This window comes from Atta cephalotes (genome assembly GCF_000143395.1).
Source record: "Atta cephalotes unplaced genomic scaffold scaffold00019, whole genome shotgun sequence".
Lineage (NCBI taxonomy): Eukaryota > Metazoa > Arthropoda > Insecta > Hymenoptera > Formicidae > Atta > Atta cephalotes.
The window spans coordinates 1,128,416-1,152,730 of NW_012130083.1; the positions used below are offsets into that span (position 1 = coordinate 1,128,416).

At 38.4% G+C, this 24,315-nt stretch overlaps 1 protein-coding gene across 1 annotated transcript in view; it reads left to right on the plus strand.

The window, feature by feature from the left end:
- Positions 1 to 591: 591 nt before the first annotated feature.
- The window catches only part of LOC105619161, a 43,754-nt gene continuing 20,030 nt past the window's right edge, over positions 592 to 24,315 (plus strand). Inside the window, 6 exon segments of the mRNA XM_012200691.1 lie at positions 592 to 835; positions 6,218 to 6,379; positions 8,334 to 8,865; positions 10,174 to 12,789; positions 18,606 to 18,874; positions 18,956 to 19,203. Coding sequence (XP_012056081.1) covers positions 592 to 835; positions 6,218 to 6,379; positions 8,334 to 8,865; positions 10,174 to 12,789; positions 18,606 to 18,874; positions 18,956 to 19,203 — 4,071 coding nt within the window.

Below are 24,315 nucleotides of genomic sequence, written 5' to 3' on the forward strand. Positions count from 1 at the left end.
TGAGAAAGCACTTTTGTACACAAAGATTATAAACATAAAGATATAGACTCGGTAATGGATAGTTGTTGAGCTATGATGTGTCTAAGATGTAAAACCGGCCATGAACAGATATCTTTTGTTCGTCACATTGTAAGCTGTATTATAGATATGTAAAAATAAACTCATCGAGTTCTAAGTATAGTAAACCCAATTTTCCATATAATTAGTACGAGATTCTTTCTTGAAGAATCATAAAATAATGGCATGGGCAATGTTCCCCACAATATTTCCGAAAAATCTAAAAATAGCCTTAGTCTCTTGATTAAGCCAATCTTCCTATTTGCGTTTCAGTCCCCAGTGCGTGTAAGATTGAAGGGAAGAGGGTTCAACATCCGTATTTGGATCAAGCCGAAATTGTGTCGAATCTGACGGTGTCGGTCAGTCGATTCGCCATACCCCCTGTCGGAAAGAAGCGGCGCGGTTTCCGGTGCTGCATTTGTAGCAGAGGGATATGAAGGAGAGGCGGGAAGAAGGGGGTTCACAGTTCGTCGGAGCGGTTAACGATCGTCGGTGCCGATCGTGGACGACGAGACGAGGAATCGTCGTGTGACGATGAGCGGGAACGAGTCGAGCGCGACGGCGACACTCGCGCCGACGAACGTTGCCGTCGTCTCCGCGGTCATCTCCACCACGGATGAGGAGGAGGAAGATCCGGCCTTGACCCTGGACTGCGTCGAGTCCGTCGTTGACATGGACCTGGTGAACGGACCGAATCCCTGGCTTCCGGCCTACGGTTTCCAGCTGCAGCATCACTCCCAGTTCCAGCCGACGCACTTGGAGGATCTACGGGCTAATGGTTCGCATACGTTAACATTCCCATTCTTTTCCCGTTCTTTTTTACACTTGCGCACTCTCTTCATGCTTAACATCTAATATACATTGAAAGAAAATAGTAAATTTTAATAAATAAATATTTACTAAATGTAAATATATTTTTATTTGATACAGAAACCATTCATTAAATTATTTTTTTATTGATTAAATATTTATTTACTGTAAGTAAAAATTTACTTTGTATTCAAAAAAATATGTATTAGGATTTAATAATTTTTTTTTTCAATGCACTCTCGCGTTTAATATATACTAACATGTGGAATTGTCCGACATTTTAGTCATTATACGTTTCTACGCATCTATGAATATGTGAACTTGAAACAAAATTAAATTTTATTTGTATTAATTAACATATATTTAGATAATTTATTTAGATTTAACGTTTCTTAAGCATTCATCACGCTTCGCCATCACATTTGTATTTATATTTGTAATTTGCAATTACTTGCCTCGGCGAGTAGAAATAATCTTTTAGGAAATCTTGAACGCGGAAGACGAACGATCTCTCTTCCTCTTTCTTTCTGCTTCGTGTGAATTTCCGATTTGAGAGCGGGCGTAGAACAACAACTTGGAATACTGTTAGATTACTCTTTGATGCAAATCTAAGCGCGATTATAGTGATCTAGGTCGCCATTCGCGGCTTGTCACGCTAAGCGATTAACCCTTTCAATTCGAAATCACGTTCGTAGCTTGGGAAAGGAAATGTTTTACGATACTTATAAAATTTATGATTATTTATTTTATATATATATATATATTTTATATACATAAAGTATATACATCAAATATTCTAATTTGTTATACATAAAAAATCTTAAGTTTGTTACATCATTCGATATTTTAAAGAGTACATCATATCAATGCGTAATTAAAGTCAGTATGACAGGATTGATGATAAACATGATCATATGAGCATTTACGGAAGTTCCGAGAACGCGTGCAATTTTAATTCGCTCACAGTTTTTTGCAGCGTCTCTCTCACCCACGTTTTAATAGAAAGCAGCAGGCGATCTGTATGCAAAGCTGTTTTCTAGCCGCTGGAAATCGTGGTAATGATTCGGCCTCCGTCGCCAATATCTAGAGCGTAGTAGACGAGGCGGCGACGGCGATTCTGAGAAGACTCCGAGAAGTCATTGCAAGCGATGTAAAAATTTTCTTTTCAACATAGCAGGCTACCAATGTCAACCGGTTATTTCCGATCAAGGTTCCACCTTTTGAAATCGCGAGCGGAAAACAGTCAATCGACAGTAATGGTCTCAATAATATAATCGACAGTAATGATTTTTTACGTATTTTTGACGTGTTTATAAACATGACTCTAGTTTACCGCGTGTTTTCTCGGTCTCATTTCTAACGTTAGATTTTCGAAAGAAATTTTCTTATAACGAAGATTAATTTCCTTAAACTTTTCCGGTATGACACACACTGAAAGAAAGAAAAATAAAAATTAATTTAATAAATATTTTTTTAATAGTTCTGAGTAAATGTTTACTAAACACACATTTATTTGACACGAAAACTATTAATTTGATTTAACTATTATTTTTTTATTGAATAAACGTTTATTTACTATAAGTAAATGTTTACTATAAATAAATGTTTAGCACTATTCAAAGACATATGTATTAGAATCAAGTAAATTTTTTTCAATGTAATCAATTTTTTTCCAATGCTTTTCCAATGCTTCTTTCATTACTTATAACTTTTGTTATTAATAATGTCACATTTACTAGTACTGTTTCTTAATGCTTGACATTTTTTTGATTAAAAAAATTTTTTACAATATGTTCATTTTTATGGAAATTATAAACAATCGGAGTTCGATAAACCAGTGTGTTATTCTTGTAGTAAGAGTTTCGAGAATTTTCGAATAATCAGTTTGGATGTTCTATAATTAGATCAGACAACAATAACAATAATCCATGGGAAGGGTAGCTTAAGTTTCTTGTCACAATGAATTAATATGGTTCGATTAGCAAATTAATAAACTGACAAAACATGAAGTAAGAAATGGAGAGTGAGCAAGGAGATCGGTCGAGTATATAACTACACGAGAAAAGTTATCCGCTCTGATTAATTTATTTATCATTCGAAAGACTGGTTTGGAATAAAGAAAGTTTTATATCTAATTGTAAGATAGAGAAAGTAAAATATACTTAAAATTATTGTCCCGTAAAATATTATTCGTAATGATAAAATGAATATTCCATTACGCTGAATGCAGAAATTACAGATTTGTATTTTCAATTTTAATATCGAATTTAATTTTTCGAATTATCTAAGAATTTTCTTAGTGAATTGAAATTTTCTGGCTCTTGATAATTAAAACGAAGCCAAGTCTGAAACATATTGACGTCAAGAAGAAGTAAATCTGATATCTTCCTATTCGATCTCATGCATCATAAATATCGCTATATTCCGCTAGAAGGCCTCTAGAAAGACGTTAGTCCGGCTGATTATTTTTATGTAAGCTACATCGGTTTATTCTCGTCCGTTAGTCATGGAACGGCAACAGGCAGGCGACTGCAACAGGTGGCTCCGCCATAATGTTGCATACTGGTGCGTGCCTCTGCACTCGTGCAAGACAAATTGCGTTTCAGCGGCCTGACGACCCGCTCTCGCAATCGCTCTATGAGCTCTTGTAGTTAAAAAAAAACACTTCCACTTAATGACAATCAATATGCGTGATCTTATTCCATTCCATCTAACGTTCACGATGGGAAAAAATTCCATAGCATCGATAACAGAACATGAAACATTCGCGAAGACATCATTCTTCTTTAAATTTATTGAGACTAATTTGAATTCAATTTTTCTCTAAGGCTCATTTTTATTAATGTAAATGAACTTTAATCTCGAGGTAAATAATTTAGTCTTTTTGTCTTTTTCTTATTTTTCGGTAATAAAAGATAAAAAGTAAGTTTAACTGAGATTAAAATTGGTCTGCGTTGATAGAAATAATGTACCTAAATTAATAATCAACAACTTCGTGAAATTAATCCTACCTTAATTAATTCTATATACCCTTAATTAACGCAGGCGAACGCAATTTCTCGCATGCATGTAATATCAGTCATCGAGCGTGTTTGTTATACGACGATCCAAGGTGTGGCGGAAATCAGGTGCTTCCACACGCAGACGCTTGTGGCGTCACTTGAATAAACCGGCTTTATAATTATTGGGATTAAGTGGTTGATCCGTGATTCAGAGCGTACCGATTAAGCCGTACGTAAATCTTTGTTTCGCACATAACCAAGTGCGAACTATGATGATTAATGTTTCCTATTGATCTCTCGAGTACCTCTCGGTCATTTATATTTTTTTATCAAGATCAATCATTGCGCGCGTGCAAGAACGTAACGTAGCTTAGTTATAACATAATTAAGTATAATAAAATATATGAATACTGTAAAAAATTCTTGGCTTGATCCGTGATATATTTCGAAGATATATTTCGAAGATATATTTTTTCGCTCAAAAGTATACACTGACTCTTTTCATATCATTCATTATTTCTCACGCTGACTGCCAGTCTGTCAGATCGCATTCAAGCATGCTCGATGCAGATGTGCAAAGTTTATTTGATAGCGTTATCATCGCCCACTTGTGGACTATTACAATACGATCTCTCAGGAAAGCTTCGACCTCGGCCCTCGACTATTCGATTATTCGCTTCGCCTTGTTTTTTTTACTCGCAATCGTGTGCTTCCTCGCATCACACTGAAGAGCAATTTTTGAACACTGAAGAATCTAAAAATTTAGCTAGATCTGAAAAATAATTTTGCTGAACTATCGAAACAATTATAGGTAAGACGATAAAATTGGTTACTATAATATCAAAATATTTTGCAGCATTACTCATTATGTTTAAGATTTCTGCAAAATTATTTTGATGATTCAACAAAATTATTTTCAGATCTGTATCTAGGTAAATATTTAGATTCTTCAGCAAAATTACTCTGTGCAAATTATCAGTGCAGAAATCGATCAAGATACGGATTACGGAAAGGAAATACATATATCTAATTCGGATACGATCTTTTTCTTTAATTGCAGTATCGCATGATGCGAGCGCGAGGAAGCGTACAATGCAAATGTTATAACCGCTTATGCGTAATGTTACGCAACTATTTCAGTAAGATAAAAGGGTAAGATAGCGTTTGAGAGCTGTCCATGAGAGAGCAAGCAATCGCTTGTAGCTAGAGTGCACCGAATGTATTCTATCCGTGCAACTATGCAATGTCCCGTTCCCAGCAGCGTCTAACTGTTCACGCCATCATTCATCGCACGATGACGAAGGCAGGAACGTACTTTACGTTCTTACATTCGAAGTACATCGCTTTTCGTTTAAGATAGCTGTTTGATAATTATTAAATCCATTGCCATAATGTTTGTAGTAATTTTTATTTTGCTATCATTAGACATGTTCCACTCTGGAGTGGACTAAAAGCAAGTCCAATTTAACAGAAATTTAATTTATTTTCGATTAGATATGTCGATAATTAATCGAATATTCTGACAATTGATATCTCTAAATGCTTTTCAATGATATTTCGTTCATTAAATTTATTGTATATATGGTATTAGACTAGAAATTATATAAATTATGAAAAGGATATTGAAATTTTAAAAGAAAAAATGGACTTTGCGTGTTGATTCGTATCAAGAAACGACGACATTTCTCGGAAAGCATACAGCCCCGAAATGTCTCGAGCTGGCTTTGATCGACGACGAAAGCTCAGAGGTGGACGACCTTCCAGTTACATTATCTTCCAACGTAATGGTTGCACTCGTTGATAAGAAATGAGTCATGACCTTTCGTTAAGAATTTCGCTTATGCGCTTCTGCGAACAAGCAGCTGCACTTTCAACGACGAAATGACGAGGCACAAATAACGAGTTTACATTTTTACGCTTCGTTGAAGTTGATCAACGTGAAAGAGCGACATGCATGCGGAAAATACGTTTACTCAAACCTATAATCTGTGTTCAGTTTAATTGATAAACTATAGGAAATACAGAGCTTCTAATTAACTTTAATTACATATAAGAAGTTATATATACTTATCAAAGATGCAATAAATTTTGTTACAATTAATAGAAATTATCTAAATCAGATTATCTAAATTAATTTTTCATTATATTAAACCCTTTTTAAAGTCTTTTTTTACTTTTATATAGTACAATAAATGGCAAAACAGTTTATTTTAATTAGCACAGTTTATTTTTTATTACATTAAACTCTTCAGTCTTTCGATTTTATTTTTATATATATAACGTAAGTTTAACAAGTTTTGCTTTTAACAAGTTCATGATTATATTAATGTGAATACTTTATTTTACAGATACGATGCTAGTGCAACAAATCGATTTTCTCGAGACGATTCTGGAGGAGACATCCGACGATCTCCAAAGCGACTCCGATCGTAGCGTAACAACGTATTGGCTGGGATCTGATTCAGAGACTGAAAGCGTGATCCATATCAAAACGAAGCAGAGATCAGCAGGTAAGAACTCCTTTAACTTTTAACACGATATACATAGGTAATATAATCGCTATCATTTGATCGATGTTATACACAGCGGAGTTGTACGTCGAGGATTATGCGTTTGTAAAATCCCGTTTGTCGCTCAGGGCGAAGATCGCGGGAATTAGACATTGTTTACGCGCGATTGTTCTACTTTCTCTTTCCTCTCAGCACCCTAATCTTCAGACTCATTAGGGAACTGGGAATTACTCGTCGAACATGCGATTACTTGTCACGATTACTCGCGCTTACATCATTGAAATTGAGGAGATCAATTATCTGAATAAAACATTTGAAATTGAGGAGGTCAATTATCCGAATAAAATTTTTTCTTCCTTATTTCTTGCCTTTTCGAAAAGTCTACATTAATATAAATCGCAAGTTAATATGTATTATCAGTATAAATAGAAAATCTATACAGTCAAGGGACTATAATACGAATTTTTAGATTAAAAAGATTATGAGATTTAATTCGAGAATTTTATTATTATTTTTATTTTTTAATGTAAAATTGATGTTATTTTAAGATTTGAGTTATTGTTAACTTTGAGTTATTGTTAACGTAATTTAATTTCTAATTTAAATCTAACTTAAATAAGAGACTCATGAATTACAAGTCGATATTATCGCACCCACGTGCTCTTGAACGCGCCTTTGAATACGCAGCCATTGTAACACGCAGTTACGTGGTTGCAGTATGTAGGGGCATATATGTTCTCTCATTACGGCTGATACTTCGTGTTTGAAAGTATCAAATGTTTTCAAAAGGCACTTGAAATCAAAGAATGGACAAATAAATTCTAAACAATTCGATGACATCAAAATACTCAATTCCATCGAATTCCAACGAAAATTTTGCTAACACTTTTATTTTATTCTTTCTATCCTTCTTGAGGCTGTTGGAATTCGATGAAATGATAAATATAACCAGTGGTATTATTTCTCAGCACGCGCGACCTTTCGCTGCCGATGCAATATTCCTTCCAGTACTGTTTGCCGAGAAATGTACGTATTGCTCGATTGAAATAATATGCTGTGTACAGGATATTATCTAACTTATATATTCCTTAATCGAAGAATTCTAAAGGTCAAACTGTGAACGAATACTTGACGTTTCAATATTGACTTACAATTAGTACTACTAGATTATTTGATCAAACAGCTCTTACCAGCAATGACATAATGTAATTTAAATTTTTGAAACACAATTAAGTTAAACGTACAGACATTTATTTATAAATTAATATAATAAAAATCATTTGATCATAAAATTAAGGAAATATAAAAACTTTGAAGTAATATCTAGAAAAAAGTATAAAAATCGAAATAATTTGTATCTTTATTATTATCTTTATTTGTATCTTTATTTTAATTAAGATTTGCATGATATGTGATTAACTTCTGTCGAAACGTATTTTGATTTTCCATAAAATTTATTCTGGAATTTTAACGAGTAACGATTCTCCTCGTGTATACCAATTACTGCAAGATGATATAACTGTCCCTTGAACATTACACCTAGATCGACGATAATCGACACGATTCGCGTCGCACGCGACAATTACGACTCAGTTGCCAACCGATAGTGATCAGCGCGTAAGCACTACTTCCGGTTGAATGAACCATAGCTTCCTGACGGAACATGCCTACGTGTGTATATGTGTATGTATGTGTATGGGGCGAAAGTAACGACCATCAGATTGAATCATTTCCGTGACTCGATTTTACGAAGTGGGTCGTCAAGCATCGAATTCCACGTCTATCTACCCTAACGAGATTCATTGAATTAAAAGTAACATGCGAGATCTGGATTCCAAGTAAAGTAGATTTAGGCCATGCGCTTGCTTGTTTATTTCGCTATTCTCTTGAGTCCTTGCATGTCTTCCGTTATTGGACGATCAGCGTCATTTTCATCACGTCTTATTCTCGGAAGACGAACGACTGGATGGTAGCGGTAGCGAATGCAACTCAGTGGTACCGAAAAAACGACGCCGTCGCGACCATGGCACCGACCATCATCACCATCATCATCATCAGCCACAGCAAATGGTCTATGACGAATATCCGGCGTCGCCGAGGTCCTCCAGGTCCACAGCTTCTTCCAGATCAAGCTCGCTGTTGCAGTTCGAGTCCTTGGAGAGGACCTGCGCCACGCTATCACCTTCCAGCTATAGCTTTGATTCCCTAGAGTATTCCAATCGGTCGAACACCTCTCATCCGGAGAACGATTCACCGGATAGCTTGGAACAGGATTATGATAGGTTGCTACCAAACGGTTTCGCCAGCACATTAGCGGACCATTTCCCGAAGATCAGGCCCTATCGCAGCTTTGAAAGTCTGGACACGTGCCAGAAAGATGACAGCTTCGGCCAAGCGTCCATGTCGAATGGTTTCGCGCCTTTGTACCTGAAGAAGGGTGCTGATCTATCGAATATTAGGAAAAATAACCAGCCAAGGTAGGTCACGTATTTTTCATATTAAATCCAAATTCTTTTGCGTTAAGATGATGATTAAAGGCTGTAACTCACAAAATGCATGAGTATAAGACTGTCTAGCCCAACAAGCAGTATAAAGTCACTATATTGATTTGAATAATATGCTCATTGATTCGGACGATTTTATACTAGCTGTGTTATGTATTTTGTGTGTTATATTTCTGATAAATGAAAAATCTTACATTCAAGCCGTCAGGAAAATTTCTGTTTAAACCATAAAAAATATATTGCGGTAATTTATCGCGATAGAAAGTTATTACTTTCAGTAGTTTCAAAGAAGGGTAATAAGATATAATTTCAAACGTAACACAATCAGTCCACCCGCGTTGTAATTCCAACAGACGCTACTAAGGCTTTTATTTGTTATTCTTGGCATGCATGCATTCGCCGTTTAACACGCGCCCACCTATTTTTACACGCGTTGCTAGAATAGAGATACAAGACTATTGTAATCATGCATTGTTTCCCGAATTAGTTTGCGAGGACTGGCGGTAAGTGCATTTCTGTATAATCGTGAATAATCATAAAATAAATATTTTATCTATATTTCTTTATGTATATTCCTTATTAACAATATATTATTTTTATTAAAAAAATTTTTTTTCTTTAATCTATTTTGAAAAATATAATTTAAATTTTAAACTTTTAAACAAGATATTGAAAATTAATTTAAGACAGTTTAATACGATTAATATATATGATTTTTCTTAATGAGTTAACTGTAGAAGATGATATACATATACATCAAATTAATTGTTTTTTTACACTTAACTTAAATAATCAGAAAATGCAATTGCTTTTTCTGTTCCAATCTAAAAAAGGGTTAAACAATGTATGTGTGTTTATGCGTTTAACAGCCGTTCGCATTGGGTGTTGAATGCTTCATGGTTTTCTTGGCACTCGTATGCCGAATTCCCCTTCGTGTGACGATCGTTTTACGGCCAAGTTAAATGCAATCGCGACCCTGAGGAAGACCACCTTGACTTTACTGCCGATATTATAAATGTTTGAAGCACAAATGCGTTACCGAATCGCCAGATCACCGCCGTTTGCTTGGTTCTTAAGTGCGTGGTATTTTGCATACGCATCCTTTAAGAATATAGCTCAATTTTTAGGAACTTACATTATAAATGTAAAGTTTTTATTAACGATTAATATTTATATTACATAATATTTATATTAAATTCCGATGTATTTCATCATCTGTATTGAATAGAAAAAAAAAAGAAAAAATAACATAGATTCTTCAATATTTCGTCCATGTCTATCTATAAACAGAGACTTTTGGCACGAGGACGAGGAATATGAAGACGAAGACGACGACGAAGAAGACGAATACGATTTCGAGGAGTATGAGCGAAATCGAATGAACGCGGATTCCCGGTTGACGACCGGTTTCGAGGATCGGCTATTGTACGGTGAATCCGGCAAGTATGCGACATCCTTGGACTATCGAAACACGATCGATCTGCGGGAGATTGGCGTGGAGACGAAGAAAGACGCACTTTTGGAGCTTAAGTCCGGCCAAAAGACGGCTAGGTTAAATATAGCCGGCAGCGGTGCGGAGCATCATCACCATCACCACCACCATCATCATCATCATCAGCATCCGCAGCAGCAGCAGCAGTACCAACAGCAACAGTACGATCAACACGATCATCATCACCACCACCACCACCGTCGTCGCCGCCAACACCAAGGGTGGAGCGACGAGGAGCGTTTTAATTTTAGATTCACGGACAAATCGCAGAGCGCGCCCAGTCTACTCGACGGTGTTGAAGAGTCAACACGCAGCGGCCTAAGCTGCATCTTACCGTCTCACATCTCGAGGACAACTTCTTACGTATCGACGTCTTCTCTCTTTGAGAACTACACACGGGTAGCTAGCGTGCCGGTGGACCTAAATCTCTGCGGCGTCGCCGCTATGTGCGACGACGAGATGAATGGTCAAGAAATGGCGGAAACCTCGCCTTGTGAGGAGGCTGAGATTCTGAAGAACTCACGAGAAGATATAATCCTAAAAGAGGACGATGAAACGCAAATAGAAACGAAGGTTGCCTTAACTAGTTCAGTTAGGACGCAACCGGCCCAGGGTGCATTCATGGATGACAATATGGAGGATCTCGAGAAGGAAAACGAAGAACGAATAAAGGTCGAATACACGAGCGATCGTTGCGAGCAGACACGCAACAAACAAGCGAAGACATCGACTGTGAAGACTCAAGATCGCGCCAACTGTGTTCTGGATATGGCGATGGTGACAGAGAACGACCTCGATGAAGCCATCAAGCAATTTAAACGCGAAGTGGACGAGGCGGCCGCTTCCGGAGTGACGAACGCCGCCATTTTGGCAATGGAGACAATTCAGCGAACACCATCCGGTCGAGTGAAAAATCGAAGAGTGAAGAACAACGCTAGTTATGAGCTGGCGCAACAACTTGAGGTGGATGAGAGAAATTTTCAATGGAAATTCAAAGATAATGATGAAAATTGCGATGGAGCTAGCTCTCCTGGGAAAAGACGGATGCTGAACAATGCCAGCTACGAATTGGCGCAACAATGTGACTACATCAAGACGTTGAAGAGCTCAAAAACGGCGTTCCAACGAATGGATGCATGCGACGAATTAGAGGAAGCTGCATCCGGACGCTCTTCAAGGCTAAATGTCAGCGACGTGATACGCCAAATGGGCTCTGACACGAACATCAGCGAGAACTCCAAGCTGAACGAACCGCAGAATGACTCGCTCTTCGGTCAGATAAAAAAAAACTCGGATCCATTTTCGGCTTGTGGCGATGCTAGCATGCTGAATCCACAGTTGCTAGATGACGAGGTAGATTATCCCTGCTTGGAAACTAAACCTATAGGAGCATCCTGCTTGGAAACTAGGGTCGTTTTGCGCGAGAAGATTGAATTGGAGAAACCAACTCAGTTGAAAAGTGTTCTTGAAAATTCTTCGACAGTGTCCTCCTATATCGATGAAGAATTATCCAATAAACGAAGAGAAAATGAGACTGAAGATATAAAGAAGAATTTTATCAGCGAGTTTTATCCGGAACGAATGGCACAGCTTCCTCAGGTGGATGAGAGCAAGGTTCAAGAGTTGAAAGTGAATTTGGAGAACGCATCATCGAATCGAGATCACGAAGATCGTTCCCGTAGTCCTGGTTCGAGCGATCAAGGCGCCGGTGAATGTTTGTGGAGGGTCGTGATCGAGAAGCAAGCGACAACGAAGAAAGAAGTGGAGAAGGAGGAAGAAAAGAGGGACGGAATGGAGGCGGTAGAAAAGAAGGAGGTAGAGGAGGAGGGACACAGTGTTCGCGGTGTTGGCTCTGAGTCCCCACCCGGTGATGCGGGTTCACTCGGTGAACGTAGTAGTGGGAAGCTCGCGGTGGCCGTGGCGGCAGTTGATACGAATCATCGCGGTGGTGATCGTGACAAACGTCAGGGCAGCGACGAGCAGCAACGCGCGGCGAGCATCAACAAACAGGACGCGAACGTAAAACGGTCATCGTTTGTTGCCCCAAACAGAGAACCCGCGAAGATCTACGCGGTTTCTTCAACCTCTCTACCGACGTCCTCGTCCTCCGCCGCCATGAAGAGCGAGGAAAGAAAGAAGGGCGGCTTGGGCGGCTTTCTGCAGAGATTCTCCAGACTGAGGTTCAGCGGTCGAACAAAAGTACCACGTTCGGAGACACATAAAAAAGCTGTTGAACCGACGACGAGAACGCAGGAGGAACAACAGCCGTCTATTGCCAAGAAGAAGGAACCGGACTATATTATCATACCGTTGCATCCGCCTGAGGAGGAGAGAAGACGCCAGGAGGTCGTTACTCTCGAGGAGGCCGCCAGGAGAAACAATGTGGACATTCAGAGAAGCGCTTCTAGCGTCAGGTAAGTCGTAAAATCAAATGGAATATATTTGTGGAGATGTTAAATCTTTGTTGAGCTAATATTATAGAAGATTAAGAAATGTTCGCTAAGAATAATTATGACGTATGTTGAAATAAAATTTCCGAATAATTGAAAGCTGAAGTCGTCTCGTCAAATTGCTTATTCTATTTTTCAATAAATTAGTTAAGATATTCTTGATGTAGAATACCGCTACTTTGTCGTGTCTCGAGCTAGGATATTCGAGAGCAACAAGTTGTTGGTTGCGCAGTGTGAATATATTGCGCAATGTATACTCCAACAACTTACGCGTTGTTTTTTAATTATTTCATCATCGATGATGCATTTTTATACGATATATGTTCTGAATTACAGGTCATAATTCTATATATAATGATCCGTAATTAATTTTTTCAAACGTACATTGTACGTTGATCTCTGATTAAAGTTCAATATTTACATAGAAAAAATAATTTTAAGTGTTTCATATAATATTTAATGCATTTATTATTATCATCCTCTATATCTTCAATCGATAGTACTGTATTATCTTGTATTTTTATCACAAATTCGCAATTTGTTTATTTGTCGACGAGACAACTACTTTAATACATTGAGGACATTCGAAATAATCTCTTTTATATATTTTAACGCAATTTTATTCGATCCCGTCGTTTCCACTATCATCCCACGCTAGCGTTAGCAAACCGCTTCATTCACAGTTTTGTTTAATTCCACTTTCATCTCATCCCACATCGCCACCATTCGTCTGTTGCAATCGCTCGTCGACACGTTGGTTTCCTCCTCTCTTGAGAACTATGTATGTTCGCACGGTCTAATCAGACTTTAGATGTTTGCACTTCAATCGATGTAACTTCATTCTCGTACGAGACTTTGCTATCCGACAACACCGATGACTCCCGCGTCATTTCTGTTGCCTCTCCGTAATCAGTGCACTGGCCCGGTTCCGTGCAGCAGCGACGACGGAAACCAGTTCGGTTCTCTTAATTAAATTTCACTCTCACCCCGCATCTCGCCACGTCATTCTCGCGTAATGTGACCTAATTGCATTTTATATCACCCCCCCCCCCCCACAGCTTTTATTTCTTGCCTTCTGTGGCTCGTGCTAGACGCTACTTCGGCGCATCTCCCTCTTGCATTGATTGCATTTTTTTTGTATATAAAAAAAAAGAAAATCTAAAATTAAAAAAGTTTTATTAATTTACAATCAAAAGATCTCTGTAGATTGTAAGTATAATTTTGATTAATAAAGATAATTTATAAAGATCATTTCTTCTCTTCGTATTCATTGAGAGAAAAATGTATTAAATTTTAATAAATTGTTGTATGAATAGTGCAGTGGAAAAAGTATCTGATTGCATTAATTAGAATTCTGATTTCTCTGAGTAAATATTTTTATTGGCCTATGTGCATTCCTCTTTAAAACGCGTTGTTTGCATTTTCTTTTATGGAAAACAAGGAAATTAAAATAGTTTATTTAATTTACAAACAATCAAGAGATCTTTATTGGTGGTAACCCATAATTTTTATCAATAGAAATCATTTGTAATTTCTTCTCTCCGATGTAGCCGCGAGTATTTTTATTGGCCTGCGCATGTTCGCCGCCAATCAACATCGCTGTTCTGAGAATTACGTATCTGATCCCTCTTCCCTCCTTTGCTTTTAACAAACATTTGCTTTATCGCATTAGATTTCGCCGAAGCAGCGTCTTTCGTTTCGATTCGTGCTGCGCCGAAAAAATTTCATTGAGAAGAAAGAGGAGAGCGGCTTCTATTTTCTGCGCGAAATAGCTTTTCGTCAGAATGTTAAATTAGTTTCTCTGATTTGCACGCAAAATACGTTCTATTAGATTGTATAGAAAAATATTGTTTTCAAAAAATTTAGTTTGTTTAAGTCATGATAATTCTCTCGAATTTCTTTTATATTATACTTTTTGTTAGTAAATTTCCTTTTACAAATAATTGAATATTGATAAACTCGTTTAATTTCCGATTTGTAATTCTTTTCATCTTGTTAAAACTCTGCCAGCTTCAAATGTTACAAATCAGCAACATTAACTTACTAATGTTTGTTAATCGTTTCGTACAGAGGTTACATGTAATTATCTTCGATTTATGACATCTTTTTTTCATGAGCTTGCATAACGGACTCACATTTCGGAATTTACTTCTTTGCTCTCGTAATATACTTCGGTGAGGGATTATCTTATTTACAGCATACCAGGGATTTTCGGCGGCTGCAGCGTTTCTCGGTTTGTTTGATGAGATGTTAAACAGAATGCGGCCGATATCCCACGCCCGTTTGCTCGCGTTTAGGGGCGATGAATCATCATCGCAAGTTGCGGGATGTAATTTAGGAGGCCGCCGCCATTCGAGCTTTCGCAAGCGGAGCTGGAGTCTGCGAGTCAAACTTCCTTGGCGAGGATGCGATATATAATTGGAGTTAGTTATGCAAGAGTATGCAAAATATCTCACGCGACGTCCAGCTCCAGAAAACATAATTCACCAGCATCCGGCGGCTGAATAATTGAGACAATTTATATAGCCAATCCACTTTTTTTTCATTCATAATATTTCATATGTGTCACGGTATTAAATCGATAGGAATTATATGTCACTCTTTAATTGCTTTTTAAAATTTCTTTTTTATTGCTATTTCGAATAATCTTTGTAATTTTGATAAAAAGAGATGGAATCAAAGACTGCAGTCTTATTTCGTTTTTTAATTAGCTTTTTTTTATTTCTTAATCATTGAGTATTTAATGAAAATGAGGCAAAAATATTTCGTTATTCCTAGGTATCTCAATTTAGTGCGACGCAAAATGCTCGAGACTCGCTCGTTCGTCTCATGCCACAGTTAAATATACACCTTGCATGTGTGTAGGTGTAGTGCCGGTCAGAGAGTCGCCTTGTATTAATCTTATTCCATTCCGGTTCGAGAGAGTCCGGAAGTCGCGTTCGAGACGGGTTCAACGTCACGTTCACTCTAATCACGGGGTTTCTGTCCTCTTTGAATTTTTTGTTCTCTTCTTCGTCGACGCGTAAAAGGACTAGCAGTGTTTTCCAGTTCCGTCTCTTATCTTCGTCTCGTTTTTTTTGTGTCTGCCTATTTTCGCCCCCTTCCCCATTTATTTAACCGCCTTGAAAACGCAACAAACGCTACCATTTAACCGACTCTTTAACGAAGCCAGCAATTAAGCTAACTCCCGCGCTCATTCCAGCTCAGCTTCCATTACAGCTGTGTTCCATCGTCGTCGGGACGTAGAGTTATTACGTCGTATCGCAAGGCCGTGTATCGCGCGGATTAAATCCGCTAAACCTGACGGCGCCATTTTGTGGAATTTGTGGAATTTACTTTAGAGAGATGCCAAGTTTAATTGGTATAGCAATTAATGTTAATGAAAGTACACGATATCTTTGTAAATAAACCTCAAAAATATTAATTTGAAAATTTAATTTTTAAAAACAATAATAAGATTCTTATTCTGTAACTTTTAATGTGTCGTTACATTGTCATTGCGCAGGTTTTTTACATGACAAAAAACCATACAATGATGTCGTACTGTCATTAAGAGTTACAGAATTGGAGGCTTGGAACAAAACAAAATGAATCTTGTATGTAATTTCTTTTTCAAGCTTCAATGCCTTCTCCATGTGGAATGTTCATAATTCATCCTTTTATCTCATCTTCCTGTCCCATATGTTAAACATCGTTCCTTTGGCTTTGATATTAGGCTAGACGTCGACATCTGCTAAAATTGGAAAAATATATTACTCGGAGTATGAGTTCTTAGCTTATTCTCAGGGCCCCAAAATTCGCCGTTGTTTTTACGATCAGTCGTATACTAATTTTAGAAACTGATGATTCCCCATCGTCGTGGGCTGCGTTTATAAACATGATCTCACGCTATACTTCGATAATAAAGTCGACAACCGTTTGTTGCATCGCGTCGCTGAATCACGCACGAGCGAGGCTTCCGCATCGTATTCCGCATTTCATTTATTTCTCGCTTTGCGAATTACCTCAGCTCTCCCAAGATTTATAAGATTTATAATAAGAGTAATAAAATATTATTATTAAATTTCTAGTGTAATTATCTTCTCCGAGTGTGTCATACTTCGGAAAATGTACAGGAAAAATACTGTTGATAAGGCAGTGTTTACTTGTACTGTATGTAAGATACTTTATAATATATCTGAGGAAATTTAATTTGTTAATCAAACTCGTAATCAAATCATTCTTCCAAACGAACTTCCAACATACTAAAACTTGCCGCTGATTATTCTGTAATCGCGCAAACTTGCGGTCAAAGATCATTGACTGTAACAGATTACAACTCCCTGACAGTTTCACAATAGAGACAGAGACGGAAACAGAGATAAAAATAGAGAGAGAGAGAAAGAGAGAGGGTGGGGGAAAGATATTGCAGCTTCGTACTTATTCGTAATGTAACGAGATCTCGAATAGTAGTTCGCTGTATCCAGCTGCTTATCTAGAAGATTGTACTCATGGCAGATAGAAAGTGTCTCATTAATGACTGTCCTCCCTTTGCCGAGATATATAGTCATGCCTTTATCGATGCGTTATATATCTGCTAAGAACTCAATAAAGAAACTACTGTCTCTCGCGAATCTGGACTTTGCGGATTAGAAGTGGAAAAGCGAAAGTCGGTGTAATTTATCTCGTGTAAAAATTGTAATCACAGAGATCTTTTAATTCACGATTAATGTTTTGAAAGTAATGGTCGACAATCAACTGTGATGTACAAATCTTTTATTGACATTTTAATAACACAAAGTTAAGGATATATACTAGAGGTTGGCAAATTTATTGCGATTAGCTTTCTGTGATATATCAACTTTTCATGATGTTCCAATCAGAATTGTGATGTATCAGCTTTGTCAGCAACAATTAGATTAAGCGAGATACCCGCCGAATGCAAGGGGTTAATATCCCCAATTCCGGTCAAGGGGATGACAAAAAAGAGAGCATCACTCATCCCAATCTGTCCACTATCGAAAACCGATGTTGCGACAGCATAAAATACGCTTCAACGTCAATTGCCAATTATCGCGTGACAATAGCGAGCGGAACAAAAATTGTCAACGTTCTGGTTCGATACTACTATATTCGTTAGTATTGCTTAAAGTATGGGAATAAAGGTTCTAAACAGTTAAGCTAATGTTTAAATAATTTGGTATGAATTTATGTATTACACATCCTATAAATTGCGCGTCAAATTTAATTTTCAGTCTTGAAATGATCCCGAATAATCCTAACAGAATTAGGAGTAATATAATACCACAAATTAAATTGATAAGCAATTAAAGATATTGATAGGGATCTTAGAAAGATTTTAACTCTATGAGTTTCATTACTGCTTTTTATTGCGAATTTATTATCATAACATTTTAATGTATAATATCAGTTTATGAGCTTCCCCAGCGAAATGCGCGCATCAGGGTCACTCTTAAAACTCTGATGCAATCCGCCGATATCCAATTATCCCGCATAACGTCGTATTAATGTAACGTATGGCGCTGTGTAAAACCAGTTAGTTGTCGGTTGGTCCGCTGACAGGTTTCGTTCACTCATCAAGCTCGTTTACCAAGCTCTTCTATTCTTCCGATCTTCAACTTCTTCCTAGATTCGCGATGTCCTGGTCGTGGCGCAGTGAGGTTTCCAATCAGCAGTTCGTACCAAGTTAAACCACTCGCGTTATCGTAAAGACTTCCTCGATACCTTCTCAACCACCGATCGACTATCCCGAAGAGTTGTCTATCTATTCGTTGTTGCAGCAGCAACGGGAGGGCACCAGTGTCCAGCAAGCCGCCCCTGCCACCACAACCGCCGCGCGTCGCCGCTCTGGGCACAACGATGCGAGCGTCGGCGTCGGCGTCGGCGTCGCGCCGACGCGCCGCCACGGACCTTGGTAACCCGGCGGCGATCGAGATGGCGAAGGCCCGCGCGATGCAGGCCGCCCAGGAGCGCCCGGTCGGCCTACTGGAGACCGACCTCGATGAGGCGGTGATCAACACGAGTTACAACGGCACGACGTACACCGCTGGTCCGAACTCTGTTTCCGCTGCCGCCGCAGCTACCGCCGCCACCGCCGCCGCCGCTGCCACCGCCGCCGCCGCCGCCGCCGCCGCCGCCGCCGCCGCTGCCGGCGCCGGTGGTAAGAAGACCCGTAGCCTGCTCGACCTCAACCACACCTCGGCGGCGGCGCCGCGGCCGCGGCCCGAGCACGCCCTCCACGTACCCCAGTCGCCCGTCGGCGCTACGCACAGGAGCCCCCGCGACGACGTCGCCTCCGCCGCAACGTCCGCCATCCACCAGCGGCCCCACAAGTCCATGGAGTTCCTCCTCGACAAGGAGAACCTGCATTTCGTCAAGGTGAGTAGTCCCACTGGCATGATCCTTATCTTGTAGGGTTTATCGCGTTCTCTCATATTATCTCTGGTATCTCTGGTATATCATCATGCGGCAAACGATGCGACGTGAACCAGCCGAAGGACCGTTCGTGAAATCGCGAGAGTTCCAGATCGATCTCGGACGGACGTGGCCGTCGACGAGAAGTCATGTTGACGAGATGTCCCGATCTCATTGCGAGATTGATCTCCATGCGAGGCTGGAAAGTTGGATGGAATGCACCTATATTAGAGCCCCGACGAGCGGAACCCTTTGTCCTGTGATAAATCGAGTCATGCTTGCGTTGCAAAATCGGTCGAGCGTGATATTGGGAAAGGGGATGTTCCCGCATAGATAGAACAAGTATTCGCATTTTGCTAAGTTCTATCGCACCCTTGACTGATTTTACTCGGATTTTCTTGAGTCTATAAACGAGGATCGCATTTGAAATGCATTCGAAGTCAGATTGCAATTTCAAAACAGATTTATTTGTATTTATGCTTTTAATAATTTAAATCGCTCAAAGATCACTTCTTTTCCATTCAAGAAAAATTATGTAACATCTAATTCAAATTTTCTTGAAAAAGGATCTTCCAATTTTTAGGAACAATCTTAGACGGAAGTTTATTACGCCACACGTAAACGCATTAAGTATAAGAAACTTTGGAAATTTTTTTATTTCAATTTCAATTTTCGAGCTTTTCGACACGTTTTTTTAAAGTGCAATCTTGTCTAACTATTGTATCTTAATCATTCTCAATTATCATTAGCTTGAAGGAAGATATTTGATAATCATTTGTGATTTCGTAATGTTGCTGCAACATCTATTATCAAGATCTATCAAGAGAAATTTTGATGATAACAGGTATTACGACGTTATGAAATCACAAATAATTCTTCTTTAAGCTAATTAAAACAGTTGAGAATGATTGAAGTAGTAGACAAGTAACAAGTTAGCATTTTATGAAGACGTATCAAAAGGTGTTTTTTGCATTTAGAGTTTGCGAAATTGAACGAAAAAATTTCGAACGCTCCCATATGCAACACACGAAGATTAATTGGGAATATTCCAATGCAGAAGTAGACTATTTGCCGTTAATTAACACGGTTTTGATCGATACGTTAATTAACCCAAGCTATATGCTCTTCGTGCTATCGTCGTGTCAGAAATTAGCATTCGTTTAATTAACGTCGTGTCGCATGCAGATTATATCGTCACTCAATGATCTAACCGACTTATCTGATACAAATTCTCTTTCGTAATGTAAATATGAATATTTGTTGCAGATATGCTTAATACGTTACACGTGGCATAATAAACTTTAGATTGAGGTTGTTTTAAAAAATTGAAAGATCTTTTCTCAAGAAAATTTGAATTAGATATCATAGTTTTCTTTGAATGGAAAAAAAGTGATCTCTGAGTGATTTAAATTAACGAAAATATAAATCAAGTATTATATTTCGTGACTGCAATTTGACTTCAAATGTGTTTCGTCAGCGATTCTCGTTTACATCTTGAGGTATAGCCAATCCAAGTGAATGTCTTCGCAGGCAAATCGCTGTAACGGCGTTCTGGAAACCACCGTTCTAATCTCGCCGTCAATGGAACACCGTCAGCCGCAAAAGTGTCCCATATCGACAAGCTAAATTAGGTCTCTTTAACGACGAATTTCGCCGATACTTCGATTCTACTTGCTCTCTCAGTTTGTCGCCTAGGTATATCGCAGCGAGGATCGATAGAGGCTCCTTCCGCGACAAGGTGCGACGATGAGTGTCGCAGAGTCTTTCTTCCGCATTGGCGTAGTTTCACGTGGATTCCCTCTGGACTTTTTCAGAAAAACGATTTCGTCATGGAAATGTCACAGAGTTTCCTAAGATGTCAAATGTTCTTTAACATAAATGTTCCTAAGAATTCTTATTTATCGAAAGGGAAATCTCAGTTTCTGCTGATCTACTTTTACATAATTGACAAAGCTTTAGGATTCAAATCGAAATGATATAATTTCCGTAACATCGTCGATCAACATCATCCGTAACATTCTCGATTGTTTAAGTGACAAATTTTTATTGACAGAAAAATCGATCCTCAAGATACTTTTGCATGAACGTGAGGGAGTTTGTGTAATTTTTTAGATATTTCTAACATGGTTTTTTAAATTTGGATACTGTTTTCACAGTGCCACAAGCTATCGTGAACAATCGTCATAACTCTTCTCAGACGGAATCTCTTTCTCCGTTTGTCCTGCTTTCTCTCCAGTGTGTTTCTCGTGCTGGTCTCGTGGGTCTGTTACACGTCCGCGAAAGACATCGATCTCACTTTGTGATATGTTGATATAATTATTATCAATCTCGTTCTAATCTCAGGAATGAACGGACTCGATTGAGAGAATTAGTTTTCCGTTTTATCGTCACATAATTTTACACAATCACAAATTTTAACGTCACGTTGAACGTATATGATTGATCACTCTATTCGAAACTTCCTTCCTTCAGTAGCTATTTAAATCGGATTGCAATATTAATCTTGGATTTTCGAAACGTTTCGATATGTGACCTGGCTGAAGAAGGTGGCTTTAATAAGGATCGACGGTCACGGGGTTACGCTTCATGGGACGACGGTCGCCGGTTCGATGATCGGCATCGTGGGAGCCACGTCGATTATTCGTTTCATTCGAGTCTCTTAAACGGACATAGCGAAGACCGTTGACCCTGGTGGTTTGGTTCACGCCCTTCCTTTTCACGCGTGTACACGTTTCGATTCAGCTCGATTAACGCTAGATGGTCCGCTATACGTTCCTACAGTTATTAGGCGCTATTATGGTTTCAACACAGCTATTCTACATATTTGCTCTTGTCAAAGAAACCGCGAATGTGGACCAAGCGCGTTCGAGATTCGAGAGTTCCTGTTAAACACACGAGAACGAAAACCTCAGAAAGAAGAGCGTGGGAAAGAACAAGTGAAATTATGAATCCTGCAAGATTTCCTCGGACCTAACGGCAATCTAACGGCAACGTAGTATAAAAATCACGCTCGTGGTGTACAGAAAATTTCTAATGCGACCTCTTTTGTCGAGCAGTTTCTCGCGCGCTTCTCGAAGAACCGGAAAATTATACAACCGTATGCGTGCACGGTTTCCATTTTTTAATAGCATAATTGGCGCAAGATATCCTCGAGATGTTTGCGGAACACTTGGTGTAGTTCCTCTTCTTCGACATTCTAAAACTAGACCCCTCGCCTAATTCTCTCTATTTCGTCTTGTTCGACTATCCTTTTGTACTATTTTCTTTCTATGTTCTCTTCTCTTTTCTTTTCATTCTCTCGTCATGCCTCTTCCTTCAGTTTTACTTATTACGTAACGGAAAAAGACGAAGAGGACAGGGTAAGCGTCTTCAGAGGAAGGAATTCGGAAGGGGAAAAAGGGGGAGAGTAAAATCTCACGACAGGTCGATAACCCTTATGCGCATTCTTCCGGAGTCGGGAGAGAAGGCTCGACAAAGTGACATCTCAAAGAGGACCACCCTGAGAAAGTAGAAGTCAAGCGATGTACATAAAAGCGCTTTGATCACCGCCCGCGAATATCTTTAAAGACTGGCGGTGGTCGATAGTCGAAGTCGCCAATTTGATGAGTCAAAACGTGTGGAAATAACATTTCTAGAAACGTAGAAGTTCAGGCCGTGCGATACATGATATTGACCACTTGCGAGAAACCCTCGCGTATTGTTGCGGGATAATCGATAGCTGTTCGGATAAAAATATCATGTTAGTGCTTCGTTGCGATCTCTATTGCTGGAAAATAGCAATAAAGACCTGATATGAAAGAGGCTAGAATGCCGTAATTCCATCAAATTTTTTATTCACTAGCTAATAATCTTTCTCAGAAAGAATTATTTTAAAATTGTTGCCCAGCAATTTTAGAAAAACCTTATCATACTGCTATAGCAAAAAAAAACATAAATTTATAATATAAAAATCTCAAAAGTAATTTTTATATCAAATATGTTATTTTTTTATTGCATTAAAATTACAGACATTCGACGATCTGAGGGACATTTATACTTAAAATATAGTATAGAAAGAAATCACTCTTTCCTCTTATGTGGAAACCTTATCAGATATAATACATATGCTCCCCTAATTTCGATTTGGAGGGTAAGGTGGATCAGCGAGAAGATCCCGAACACGCGACTTTCTCGGCTGCGCATTGTGCAAATATCGGTCCAGTGTCCACATTTAACCATGTCTCCTCCCTCTTTCCCATTCTCCCGTGCCCTTCAGCTTCCTCCTCTCATCTCGCTTCCACCAGCATAGTATATTGATCGACCAACACCAACGGCAACGGCTCGTCCCGCTGCATGCGTGTATGTGTGCATGCGTTTCTTTGTATATGTACGTTACGCTTCGTCGTTTTGCGATACGTACGCTTCTACATACGAATGTATGAACCGATCTCTCTCATTCCGCTTCATGCACTCCGCCTGGCGAATCCAACACCATGATGCCTAGTACGCGAATCTGTGCCACGTTGACCCCGCAGCCCGCGGACGCAGTCGTTTCTATCCAGCTGTTATCTCGTGAAACCGTTTAACTGAATCTTTGTTATGAAACTAAAAGAGAAGGCTGGTTTCCCTTATAAATTCTCTCTATACGATAATCTGCGAATTTATTTGAATTTTTCGGACTTTTCTCTTAATAATAATCTTCGATAAATTATTCATTCATTATTAAAATTATTACTATGAATAATCTTGTATTTTACACGAATTTAAAACTGTTTAAAACATTTTCTTAGTCTTTTTTACAAAATTACTTGTAGTATTAAAATTATTGTAACGTTATACTATATTTTTAAATGACGTTGTAATGTTATTAAATTATTAATAGGATAAAGTTTAAAATCGGCAGATCTGAGAATATTTTAATATTAATATTTCACACGATTTGTGATTTCCTTGAGTATTTTGTATATATATATATATATATATATATATATATATATATATATATATATATAAGTAATAATATATATATATATTATATATTATATATATATATATATATATATATAAATAAATAATATATATAATATAAGTATATTA